The sequence below is a fragment of the Coturnix japonica genome, chromosome 3 (genome assembly GCF_054131305.1).
Source record: "Coturnix japonica strain WE chromosome 3, WE-NBRP24, whole genome shotgun sequence".
In the NCBI taxonomy this organism is placed as follows: domain Eukaryota; kingdom Metazoa; phylum Chordata; class Aves; order Galliformes; family Phasianidae; genus Coturnix; species Coturnix japonica.
In genome coordinates, this window is record NC_140665.1 from 39303292 (window position 1) to 39316343 (window position 13052).

The following is a 13052-nucleotide window of genomic DNA, read 5'->3' on the forward strand; positions in this document are numbered from 1 at the left end:
TAGTCCCTGACTACAAATAATGGTGTTTTGTTCCAGAACTTAATGGCATTGCCAGGGGCTCCCTTACGTTACACTCCATCTTTGTGTAAAAATGGAAACTTTTGTGGTCTGCAATTTCATTTGTGGTTGATTCTACCTCCTGGCTTCAATGAGTAAGTGGAATAACTTAATAGAGCCTTTATGAATACTTGGAAGCTGTCTCGTGCTTACAGCTATACCATTGGCCGCAATTTGCAGCTTACTGGCTTACAAAGCAGGAATGAGATTTAGAGCAAACTTCAAAAGTTGGGACAAGAGATCCAGTTGTTATAGGCATAAACCCAGCTAAACTGTGGCAAAACAATTAGAAGGTGGTTTTATTTGCAGCTTTCTTGTTCTGCAAACTCATAGTTAATTGCTGCTCTGCATAATGCAAGCACAATATTTATGTGTTAAAGCATCTAGAATACATACAATATAACCAGATAAATGCATGGATATTACAGCATTTGAAATCCTAGTATCCACAAAAGTGACTTGTGTTATTAGTGTATCTTTTTTATTAAGATGGAAGGATCCATCGTATATCTTTAGCACCAATAGCTATCTATCTGTTGACATGAGTGGTTTTGGATAAGACAGAAGTTAGTACCACTGTGGATGACAGTAAGATGCTGCTCTCTGCAGAATACATCTGGTATTGTACTGCAAAGAGGCTTGCAATTGCAGTCTGAATGCCATCAGCTCCAAAGGCAAATCTAGAAATGTTAGGTGGAAGTCTCTGTGCCAATGAAATCAAAGGGAAAAGCTCTTGCAGGCTTTTGCAGTACCAAGATTTGGCTCCCAGTTTCTCTCTCCCCCATTCACTATTCAAGTCTTAATAATCTGTTGTTCCAGTTTAATGTTTCCAACTTCTGTGACTACTAAAATTTGGACTGAACTGTTAAAACCACTTTATTCACGTGTAGCAGCATTACTATAGATGTTTTCTTTTAAAGAAAATACGGTTTGGATGTGTTAAGGCTTACAGATCTGAGCTCTAACCAGTAATGTTCTTTTTTTCACAATAAGACTATAAGAGATGCTTCTCAGAGCAGTAAATATTCTAAGTAAGTAATGCAATTGTATTGGAACAGTAAGTAGGTCTCATTTTTCTTTTCCTCTAAATAATCAGAGATGCTGCTGTCAGGCTCTGAGAATTCACCTGCAGCAGTTCATTAACGCTTCCAGCCCTATTTTTAGTTTTTCCGTGGAGTTAAGAAGTAAATGTGTCCATCTGGACTGCAGAAAGAAGAAACTTCCTATAAATGGGTTTTTGCTTCCAAGGCAAAATCTTGTCTCAGTGGGACAATTAAAGCCTTCCCATGCTGTTGGCAGCAATTTGAAGGCAAATACTGCTGATCAAGCTAGAAATCTCTGTGGGTAATTCAAAAAGCTGGAGAGGTGGCTCTTGCAAAACTGATCAAACTAAAAGGTGACTTCTCAAGGAATGATGAGATCCTTTTTTCTGCCTCTCTGTAGTAAATGGCACTTACAATGTTATTTTATAAGTTGACTTGCTGATTACTGTTTTATCCCCACTGCCTTGAAAAATGGTGGGGCAGAAGGAAGACAAGATGGGGAGAAGGAAAGAGGGGAGCTGGGTGGAGGACTTCATCACTTCACATGAAACAGATAAAGATGGTGTGTTGTATTTTTTTAGCTTTTAAAAAGCTGTATTTCAAGCCCTTCCCGCTTGATCTCCAAGCAAGGCAGAGCACTCCACAAGATCTTAAAAACAGCTTATGGATACGAAAAGGCAACAGGAAACATGGATCCTTTTTCTTCTCCCCTCTTCCTTAGTGCTTACATTTAAGCCTCCTGCAGTGGGTTTGTTACTCTACCAAGGAAAAGCATTGCCCTCGACTTTGCTTCAAATACAGCTAAAAGAAACGGTTTGTTCAGCATTACTTCCTGTGGCACTGAATCTTTTTCCTGTGCTGTGGCGTCTTCTGGTTGGTGCGTTCCATCGCTGCTCAGTTTGAAAAAGGCTTTATTCAGTATCTGTAATGAGAAAGGCACGAGTCAGCAGGATCATGATAGAGTTAAGTAGATAAAAAAGCACATGCAATAATCAGTAACTTGGATCAGCTGTAATCAGCACAGGGCAGGCTCATGGATGTTAAATATGCCATTGAAATACTTGTTCCATAACAAGAAAAAGCTCTGCAATTGCTTGTACATTTAGGTTGTATGAAATCCTTGTACCCCTTTCCTTGACAAATGAATGCCCCCTGCTGATCACGTGTCCCACACGGCTCTATCTTTAATTCAGGCTTCCTTTCTACAGGCAGTGATTAGGAAGTATCTTGCTTTAACCTGCTTGAATTCCTAGCTGCTGGAATGCCCCAGGGAAGGGGTAGAATCACCATCTCTGGGTATTTAAGCAAAGGGCAGGTGTGGCACTTAATGATGTGGCATATTGAGCATGGTGATGATGTGTTCACAGTTGGATTAGATGACTTTAGCGATCCTTCCCAAACTTAATGATTCTGTGATGCTAAAGTTATAGAGAAGGCATATTGTGTCAAATACCAATGATGTGTACTGTACCTTTCCAACAGTGAGGTGAGTGTCACTTATTTTACTGAGATCTGCTTCCTTCCCCAGCAGTGCAGCCAGTTTCATATCTGCAAGAAACTCTTGTAGATCAGAGCTGTCTTCTATTCTTAACTCGGGCAAAGTTAATTTAATTTTTCTGGAAAAATAAAAATAAAAAAAATGAGTGTATCATGTGGTATCAAAGAGGGTAGTTTGGGGGCAGTTAGTGTGTATGGTAACTGCTGTGTCATGGCCTGAGCCAGTGATTGAGCACCTGGGAAAGGACCTGGTCAGCCCTGGGAGCACAGGTGAAGGCAATTCAGCTGTGTGACTGGAATGGGTGGAGCCTGGCTGCACCTCTCTTAAACCTCATTTCAGGGCTGACCCCACTGGGGAAGGATCTCTGGTTGGACATCTCTCCTTTGGCTAAGCTTTCCCCTGTGAACCTGTGATTTTCTGGTACAGGTGAGAATCTTCTTTCCTTCCTTTATAGCACCTTTCTATTGTGCTGGTCCTGTCATCGCACCTCTGTTCTAACAGCTTTCTCATTGTGTAGATCTGTCCAATAGCCACACAGTGGAAGTTTTTTCTACTAATAGTGTGGCATACCTGGGTTTCTATGCGTCTCCTTCTCAGTGGCAGGATCCAACCCTTGCTATAAAGCAGGAAGTAGGCAGAGCTGCGCTGCACACCCTCACCCATTCATTCTTACAGGAGGTCATGAGGCATCCAAACTTTTACCTTGGGGACAGATTTTCAAGCCATGTTGACGGCTGCAAAGGAAGCTCAGCCTCTACTTTGTCCAGGTCGTTGCCATTGATGGGCTGCAGCAGCACCAGCAGAACATTCTTGCCAACAGGGACTTCGGTCGCAGAAAAGGTCTCCCTAGTGTCAGTCATATACTTGAACGTTCCAGTTACTGACAGCATGGGGACTGAGATCGCCCTGTTTGAATCAACCCAGAACTCCTGAGGCTCTTTCAGCCGAGAGGCTTTCTTAGCATTCACTAAAAAAACAACAGATTGAGACATTTTAAATTGGTTCTTCTCTTTCATCCTCCCCTCTGCCCCTTAACTGGAGTGTATGTTTGTCTACAACATACTGGATTGCATGTGTACAGTCACATTTAGTTACTGTGAGCTTGTGTAACCTGCATTAAATATGCCTTTTGTTAGCATCCAGCAGAGGCTGGGGCAGAATAACAGCACAGATTCTGAAATGCTAGCAGGACTGCTGTGCTTATACCACTTTTGCAACCAGAAAGAAACACGAAGCTGGCAGAAATTTCTGCTTGCTCAGTTGTTTAATACCATCCAAGCTGCTAAGCAGTTCCTGAATGGCTTATAGGTCTAATGCAGAAGGTGTGGATTTCCTTTAAGTCCCCAAAGCACCTGTGATTCAACACCTGCACTTTCTGAACCCATCTGGCAGGGCAGCCCTCATGCAGGTGAGGCACAGGCACAGCTGCTCAGAGAAGCTGTGGGTGCCCCATCCCCAGTGGCCCTCAGCCAGGTCAGATGAAGCTTTGGGCAGCCTGAGCTGGTGGTTTGCAGCTCTGCCCATGGCAGGGAGTTGGAACTGGGAAGGCTTTACGGTCTGTTCCAAACTAAGCCATTCTGTGAACAACAGTGAAAAAAATAACATCTCATGAGAAACAGAAAGCACCTGAAAGCAGCAATGAGCCACTTTCACAGCATCTGTAACCTTGCCAAACTCGGGCACAGGAGAGCAGAAGCCAAGAACAGAACAGGATTAGAGAAAAGAAAAATAAATAAAACTGATTTTTCAGGTTGAACACACCAAATTGGGCCAGTAACTGCTTTTAAAAGCCTAACCGGGTCTTGGGGAGGGGACAATAAAGCTGCGTCCCACTCTGTGTAAGGCAGCAGGTGAGTAGTGCTTTCCCTGAGCCCTCAGCAGCAAGTCTATAAATGTGGAAACAACTGTGAGCCAGTGAGCAGCAGTTGAGACTGTTTGAGGAAATTCAGCCTCTGTTTCGTACAGATTTCTGCCACGTCATTTTATCAATCCTTTGGCTCTTGAAAGCGTTTCATAAGCCTATATAATGCACTTCGGAGCAAAATAATGGGGTTTCTTTTGTCCTTTCTACAGCTGTGAAGCACAGCATGGAACACAACGGCATTAGCTGTCATGGTTGCCCCTCTGTAACCAAATGTCCAAGCCAATGCTGCCATCCATCTCCTGTGTTTATTAGTAAAGAGTTGCTTATTAATTATTCCATCCTCAAGCCAATATTCTCCAGCCCACAGGTAGAGACTGCAGCATCTCAACTGCATCATTTTGAGAGGGGAAGACAGCACAGTGATATTCAGACCTTCAAACACGTATTCCAAAGCTAATAAAATTATGACCTTCCTGTATAGGAGAGGAAAAAATTGCTCTGTTAAAAGAAAATTCTGCTCTTATGACCATGTCTAAGTCTTCGTGTGAGATCTCACAATGAAGAAAAGGTGATGGTCTCAGCTCACTCCTTTCCTGGAGAATTTGGGGTCGGTTAATGAGCATCACAGAGCATCCTCTGACAGCACCCATGAAAGGCAAAGGAAACCTGAAATCCAGTTTGCAACTGAGAAGATGAAGGTACAAAAGCATTTAATGAACACCAGAGCTCCAGTGCTAGCAGAGAAGCCCACTTAGAAACTTATGATTCACCGCAAACTTTCTGAAATACAGTCACTGGTACCACAAATTGCCCTAAGATTTGCCATCTCTGGTATTGCATTCAGGCATTAGGATGCTGAAAACCAACCATGCTCTAAGGTGCAGTACAGAGGGAGTTCTGGCACGTCAGCAATGGAATAACACCACATAATTATGAGATTGCCCTACTTGTAGTTTTGGATATTCTCCCAGCTTACTTTCTGACCTTGATATTTCCTTTAGCCTGTGGAAAGGTTTTGCTTTGGTTTGCTTTAAACCTACTATCCAGGTGACTTTTGCCAAAAGCCCCTCAGGATATTTAGTTACTTTTTCTGTAAGAAATCATGCATAGTTTAATCATGCTATTATTCATCTTCCCACACCTTTCTTCAACCTTAGCTGCCTGATGCCATCCCTTTCCTTCTCTTCTCCATTGCTGTGGCTGCCTTGTAGCTGTGTGAGAGGAGGTGACACGTGGGCAGGACCCCAGGAACAGGACACTGCACTCGAGGTTCCCATGAGAGTGAGCTCTTCCCTCTCACCTCTTGGCCTTGTTTCTACTCTGGGAAGCAGAGTAACTAACGTATCCTCCTCCCAGCTTGCCTCCAACAAAAGTGCTTGCTCCCTCTTACCTGCCAAGCGAACATCCACAGCAAACAGTAAGTCAGTAGCTGGGTCGAGGTCTGTCAGTAACTGCTTGCTTTGGCCTTTGCTTTTGGCCTCCACAAAGGCATTTATTTGTTTTGTTGCCTCACTCGGGTTTGTAAAGTCCACAGCTCGCGTGTAAGAAGCATCGGCAGAGGGGAGCAAGTTATGCACAAACTGTTGGGATAAGGGTATGCCAGAGGCAGAGAAGAGGCAGAGCATCTTGGAAAAGAGCAGCCCCTCATCCTGGGTCTTGACAAGGCTTTCGATAGTCCTCAGGCTTGCAAGGAGCTTGAGCCCATCCACCCTGGAGCTACAATTGAAGTTTCCAGATGGGGGAACAAATCCCAGCAAACCCTGCAAATCAGCAGCTGTCTGGTTGGATGCACCCAAGTAGAAAGACACCAAGGAGCCATAGAGACTTGTAGGGGACAGGAGGACATTCTGGCCCTGCCGTGCTTCCCTCTGCAAACTGTAAAACCGCATGCCAAGGACGTGCACAAAGTCTTTCAGGTAGATCAGTTTTTGCCTTCCACGGACACTCAGGTTAGGGGAGTCAAGCCTGACTTCATCCTTCACATCCTCTTCATAGGCAGGTGTGGTTTGGGATTCAATGGAGGCAGGCACAAATGTTTTCTTTCCTTCCTGAGCCAAGCGTTCCAGCTCCTCACAGGCACTCTCATTGAAAGCATTCAAAGAGAAAGGGTGGACGTAGACCCGGTCACAACCCACTGCAGTGAAGCACAAGAGCAAGCAGAGAAAATCTGCTGCCAGCTTCATGTTGGAAAGCCACTTCAGCAGCGTCTGCTGAAAGAAAAAGTGAGAAGGAAAGAAGACTGATCAGCCTGTTATAAATACTGTTTCTTGTATGGTGAGGTGCTCGCACTTTGTGTGCTACAAAGGCAGGAAGCACAGTGTTTGGTGCTGCCTGCATTGTCTGCTCACCAGAAAAGCCAAGATGGAACAGCCACCAGTTTCAGTGGCACCAGATGGGGACCTGACTGCATTACCCACTGTCACATCCTGAAGGCTGAGCCTTGGAAGCAACAGGGCTGTGTATCACAGTGAGCTAGGCTTGCAAACTAGACTGCTAGCTCTTTCAAAACATTATGATAATGCAGCTATAATTGCTCCCGGGACCTAGTCAGAGATCTCTGCAAATTGCTGCACTAAATGTTGCTGACACAAGGACAGGCTGAGCGATTCGCCTGCTGTTACAGGGGAAGCGGGTTTGAAAAACCAGGTCTCTTAAGGTCCCACCACTGAACTCTCCTGCTCTGTATGTCAAGTCAGCATAATGCATGGCACTAACAAAGTGCTCTGCGTTTCCACAGCCCAGTGCAAACATTCATTCTAGCTTCTAGACAAACTGCCTCAAGGCTCTCTTACACAAACATGCTGCCACTGAAACCAAGTACTTATCTTCATAGCACCTTCGTTACTTAAAAACAGGGTTAGGAGGGATAAACTCAGTTTTTCTCTATTGCACAAGCAATCTTCTCCTCCAGTAAAAGGTTTCCTGCCACCCTTGTTTTTCCTGACTAGAAATGGAGACTTTTCCTAAATGTAGACATTACCAATGTTTTAGCACAAGAGACTAGGCATATATAAGGTACAAGAAAGGCACAGACATGTATGTGTGCACATATATATCCACATGTACTTGTATATGCAAACACACTGACAACCTTTTCACATTTGTAATTCTCACTTTCCCCGTATCAGGTTTTTGAAAACTAATAACCAATCTCCACCTTCTTCCCCCAGTTTTTGAGTGGTGCCAGTCTCCAAGCAGCACCAGTCTGGTAGCCTGACACTTTCCAGAAGATGCAGAGCATCGTCTGTCTCACCAACGCTTTGATTTACATAGAGTGGAAGCACTAGGGATTGAATCCAGCCATTTGAGAGCTGACACCCAGCCTGATTTACAAGGTAGAACAATATTCATTTCACTCAGGATCTCCAGGTGTTTCATGCCTAATAATGCTCAGGTTTGCAGTACCACCACCCCCTTACAAATGCAAAACCTGAGATTAACAGACACTATGTAATTAGACACCTTCCTAGGTACATTTGCCTGTTAACATGCTGCAAACACGCTGTATTTCCCTAAATAAATCCACACAGAGCCTCTTGGAAAAGGAAGAAAACTTAAGCTGAATGACTGGCATTGAGAGCAAACCTACCGTGTGTGCTTACACTCTGTGCTGCCGTCCCACACAGACGCCCTGTCCTCTGGGGTAAGTAGGCTCCTTGTGGTTCCTTCTGAGCAGTGTGTGGTGGTGGCAGGGGCATTTATGCCCTTCCCAAGTTAGGGGCCTTCCCAAATGTCTCCAGTGGCATTGCACAAAGCCACCTCATGGGTGGGAAGGCCAAAAAAAAGTTAGATCAGATTGGAAAGGATCCTATGAAACTCGAGTGCAGTTTAACACTGGATGATGAGCAGAAAGCTCTAGAGATCAATACACAACCTTTAACCTGACCCAGCTCATCTGTGTAGCCTGCTGTTACACATTGACTAAGGTGGACACCGATGTTTTGTCATGCAGAAGAACTGATTATTGGACCTGAAAATAACTCTGCTCATTTTGTGCCAGACTGAAATAAATGCAGATTTCCTTGTGCCTGCGTTTTTTGCAGTCAGATCAGATATTTCTCTCCTTGGATAAGAATCTCTAACTTGTGGCTTGTCAGTGCAATTGTGACACATCAGTGAGTGGGATATGCTAATTTTTATCCTCTTAACCTATCCATAAGATCAACAGTTTACTCATTTTCCTCTTCAAAGCAAATGTGCTGGGAAGGAAGGGATGAAAACTAGAGGGATTAGGTCACAAGACCCAGGTAATAGAGAATTCATCTCTCCTACTCTCAACATCCTACAGTCCTATTTAGAAAAAATATCCTCTTTAAGCAAGTAAATGGTGAATTAAACTGGGAATGACATAGATGGTCTTATTCAGCACCATTATTATAGTCAGTAATTACAATCCCATGGCCCTAATGGGAGTAGAGCTGACAACATCCTAGGGTCTCAGTTTTACAGGGTCAGTCAGGCCCAGTTTGTGCTCAGTTACATGAGGACTTCAAGAAGCAAGCCCAAAAATACAGAATAAAGTTTTAGATGAGTTTGGGCTGATGGAAGTGGTGAAACAAGATTCTGTCAACAACATCTGAGCCCTGATAAAGGGACAGAAAACGTCCATTTCTGCAGCATTGCTTTTCATTTGAACAGTTTCACTACTTAAACTGTAATGAGGTCTGAAAACAGTCCTAAGCATAGCCACATATGGCACACTGTCATGCAACAAGGCCTTAACAAACAGCTTGAAATATTTAACATGTTTTCTCCTCTTGCTGCTGAAGCATCTGAATCTGAGGAGCATCTGGCCACTGAACAAGCCCTGTGCATCTGCATCATCCCCAGATGGCTATAAAATGCATGGAGCCCATCCATGAATTCAAGCAATGAGGGAAGCAGCTCCTGCATTAAGAATGCATCATATTCAGTTAAATGCTGAAGAGAAAGAGCTGGGTCTCAGATTGCAATCTCCCTTTTTTAGCCCTCCATTCCCCATGGCCAGTGGAGGTGCATGTGGCCTGCAGGAGGCATTGGGCCTAGTGGCATGCCCTGGGCTGGGCTGCACTATACCTGTGGGCTACAGCCAGTCTGCTGCATCCTCCTGGACCAGGCCTGGGCACAGAGAAAATGCAAGCTCCATCTGAAGTCCTCAGTATCAAGAACACAGGAGCCTGGGCTGTTTCAGCAAAGGGCACCTTGTTCTCCATAAAACTGAAGAGCATCCTTAATGAGGGCTGCTCAGTAATAAGCTGCCAGACTTATGTATTTACTGTGGACGTTAAGTAGTGGATGGGAAATCATCTAACCTTTAGCCACTGTATTTTTTTTTCCCCCCTTTAAGTCATTTTGCCTCACACACAATACAGAAATGCTTTTGTAGCACCCAGAGGGAGCCAGCCTGGGTAATCTCAGCTTCCAGCTGCCCGGTGGGCCACGACCACATCACATTGCAGCTCCTGCAGTGAATCACATTCTCATTTTTCTGCCTGTAGGCACGGTTCCCAACAGCAGTAATTCCCTTATGGCAGTAAAGCCTTTGATTTTTGCCCATGTTTGTGCCCCGGTGCAAAGCTCAGACACAAACCCCACCAAATTTGCCGTTCCATCATGCTCATTCATTTATGCATCATGCACTAGTGTATTTCTTGGTTCTCTAAGATTTATCTTTTCAGTTCATTCTAAAGAAGATACTTCTAGATTATAGAGAGTTGTCCCAACCGATAACATATTTTTTCCTAGTATGACTTAATTACAGGTTTTCATTTCACTTCTGAGGCCTTTTTAAGGTAGAGAGCACAAGCATTAACTCAATTACAATATGTGAACCTCTATGTCAGTCTTAATTTGTTGAGCTGCCATCATTTTAAGAATGATGCTGTGCTTGAAAACCTGGACTTCAGCAAGATGACAGTCTCTATCATAGAATCACCAGGGCTGGAAAAGAACATAAAAGCAAGATCCTCTCTAAAATCATCGCCTGTACAAAGAAAGCCCTGATTTGTTGCATTACAAATCTCATATTTCAATAGCCAAAATAAAGGTATAAAGATGCACAGACCTCCCAAACCTGCTGTTCAACGAAGGGATTCCTGTCCTTCTCTTGCTCTACTCCTCCTGATCTCTGGAGGGGTCTTGGAACTCCCTTTTTATACTCACCCTTACATAAGCTGGCCTGAGTTCCTTCCCCCCACCCCTACATTGCCCTATTTATTTATTTCTTTTAGAAGACCTGCCTCTGTTTTTCCTGTTTGTTATTCATGGTCGCAGCTACAGAGAGGGAGCAGAGAGTGGCTGAAAATCTGCTCCTGCTGGTACTGCAGTCACTGCACTGCTTGCAGGCTCCCTCATCTCCTTTGCTCAATTGAAAAGAAATCCTTTCACCAGCCTTTCTCTTCTGAAATGCAAATAGGGGATCACTTTGCTGCCCAAGAAAACTAATGGGGTGTGTTGCTGCTGCTGCTGCTTACTTATGTAAAAACTTCCAGATATGGTTCAGAACTTTTCAACCCTAGTAGAGGAATACTGAACTTATAGCCAAAAAGTGAGTAATTAGGTCTTCAATAGGAAAAAAATGTTTTTTCCAAAACTGAATTTCAATTGATCAGCAAAGCCAGCAGCTCTTTTGCTGAAGAACACCTTGTTCCCATTCTGCTGAAGCATTCATTGATCCAGAGAGTTCTGGGAAAGGCTGTATAAAATTCAGCATTTAATCCAGAGACAATAGCAAATATTTTACTCTTTTTTTTTTCCCCCCTCCCCTTTGTTTTGTCTTCTATAACTTTCTCTGAGGCCTGAATTCAAAGGGTCCAGGCACACTACTAGGACAGCATCCTAGTAGTCTCTTGTGAAGTTAGGATGGGATTTATGGAGAAAGAAGGAATGATGTGCTCAAACTCAGCCCACAGGCAGCACTAAGAACCTCAGCACAAACTCTTCATAGGCTGATCTGCCACTTCTGGTTTGCATTAATTATGAATTTGTATAGGGTTAAATCAGAGTGCATGCACAGTCTTGTATCACTTGTTACTAAATCTGAGAGTATCTTTCCTTAAGGCTAATTTACCTTGAATAGGAAGCAGGACTGAAAGAGTTGATCTATACAACCAGGATTTAATTTGGTAATCACAAATCTCTATTCCCCATCAACATACATAACTCTTACCTCTCATTTGCTTTGGAAAGGGAACACCACATCAGGTCTGGATATGGAGAGGACAAACTGAAGCTACAGGATGCTGTGGAAACTGGAAGTGTTTAACTGGAGCAAGAGAGATTACATGAAATCACTGAGGGCACAGCCCTCAGAAACTTCAAAACATAATGGTTCAGGTGCTACCTCAGGAGATCTCCACAGTCAGCTGTCATGAGTTCTAGTTAGATCCATGTAGCACCTCACAGACTCCTCTTCAAGTGCCTGTCTACAGCCTGCGGTGGAAATAAAGCTACCTGAGCTAAGGTCAGCTCAACCTGGCTCATCCATCTAGCAGAAATGGAAATATTACTTCAGTGTCACTATGCCAGTGAAGCATCACACCCAGCCACTTTGGGGGGGGGGGGTTTGCTTTTCTTGCTTAGTCAAAGCAGCTGTATTAACTAGTGGCAGATTCACTGCCCTGAGGTCTGAAACGTGTCCCTCTGTCTCCTGCCAGACCTTTGGGGTCTGTTCTCACTTCCGCTGCACACAAAGTACTCATTGGATTTTCCCAGAGTAAATAAAGTAGGGAGGAATCAGGTAGTACAGATCTGCTGGTGGGTCAGGCAGGTTTCTGCATGATAGTAAACCAGTCTTCCCCCCCTTCCTGTGACAACTATGGCAAATTGCCATGGGCCCTGTTTGTTTATTTTTCTTATCTCCAATGGGGAAAGGCTGTGCAAAGTCATTTTTTGGGACTATTTTAATAACCCTTTGATAAGGAATAGCTTTGTCTGTGATTTTTCTTTTCCCATGTTCTCTCTGTACACCTGACTTCTGCCCTTGTTGGCAGGACACACTTTTCTGTGAAAGCAGCTGGTGAACATGAGGGATGTACTCAGCACTTGCCCAATTTTTTGTGTAAAGAGGATTGCAAAAATGCTTCTCAATAATAGCATTCAAAGTACAGATGATGAAAGAGAGATTATCCCGCTTCTGCTGCTGGTTCTCACAGCGAGAAGCAGCACAACTAAACCCAGGGACCGCGTGAGTGAAGGTTAACCCTAACGCCAATTTTTCAGCATTAAAACTGAATCAGTGCCATGCTTGACTTGATTATAGAATCATAAAATCATTAAGGTTGAAAAGACCACTAAGATCATCCAGTCCAGCCATCAACCCATCACCACTGTGCCTACTACATCCCTCAGTGCCACATCTACACGGTTCTTGGATACATGCAGGGACAGGACACACCAACTCCCATAGGGCTGCCTGCAACCTCAGCGGGGCCACCCGGAGCCCAGCAGCCCGTAGCTACAGTGCATCACAGAGCACAGTAGAATCACCAAAACACAGAATTATCAAGGTTGGAAAAGACCTAGAAGATCATCCAGTCCAATCATTACCAACACTTCCTGGCTAAATCATATCCCTCAACACAACATCCAAACTTGTCTTGAACACTCCCAT

At 44.0% G+C, this 13052-nt stretch overlaps 1 protein-coding gene across 6 annotated transcripts; it reads right to left on the minus strand.

Moving 5' to 3' along the window:
- Positions 1-330: 330 nt before the first annotated feature.
- On the minus strand, positions 331-10569 carry AGT (angiotensinogen). 6 transcript variants are annotated; one of them, XM_015857948.3, is made up of 5 exons: positions 10515-10569; positions 5853-6669; positions 3301-3565; positions 2572-2716; positions 331-2022 (listed from the first exon to the last, which is right to left on the minus strand). In XM_015857948.3, the coding sequence occupies exons 2-5, from the start codon at positions 6643-6645 to the stop codon at positions 1831-1833; spliced, it is 1395 nt and encodes a 464-aa protein (XP_015713434.2). In that variant the 5' UTR covers positions 6646-6669; positions 10515-10569; the 3' UTR covers positions 331-1830. The 6 variants fall into 6 exon arrangements, with proteins under 6 accessions (XP_015713434.2, XP_015713433.2, XP_015713430.2 ...); XM_015857947.3 differs by having other exon boundaries at positions 5853-6672; XM_015857944.3 differs by having other exon boundaries at positions 10506-10569.
- Between the last annotated feature and the right edge of the window lie 2483 nt (positions 10570-13052).

Coding starts and splice junctions, on each gene's coding strand:
- AGT (XM_015857948.3), bottom strand. CDS start 6,645: ATGAAGCTGGCAGCAGATTTTCTCTGCTTGCTCTTGTGCTTCACTGCA. Junction 3,566..5,852: donor TGTGGATGTTCGCTTGGCAG/GTAAGAGGGAGC, acceptor TTGTTTTTTTAG/TGAATGCTAAGAAAGCCTCT. Junction 2,023..2,571: donor CTCACCTCACTGTTGGAAAG/GTACAGTACACA, acceptor TTCTCATTACAG/ATACTGAATAAAGCCTTTTT.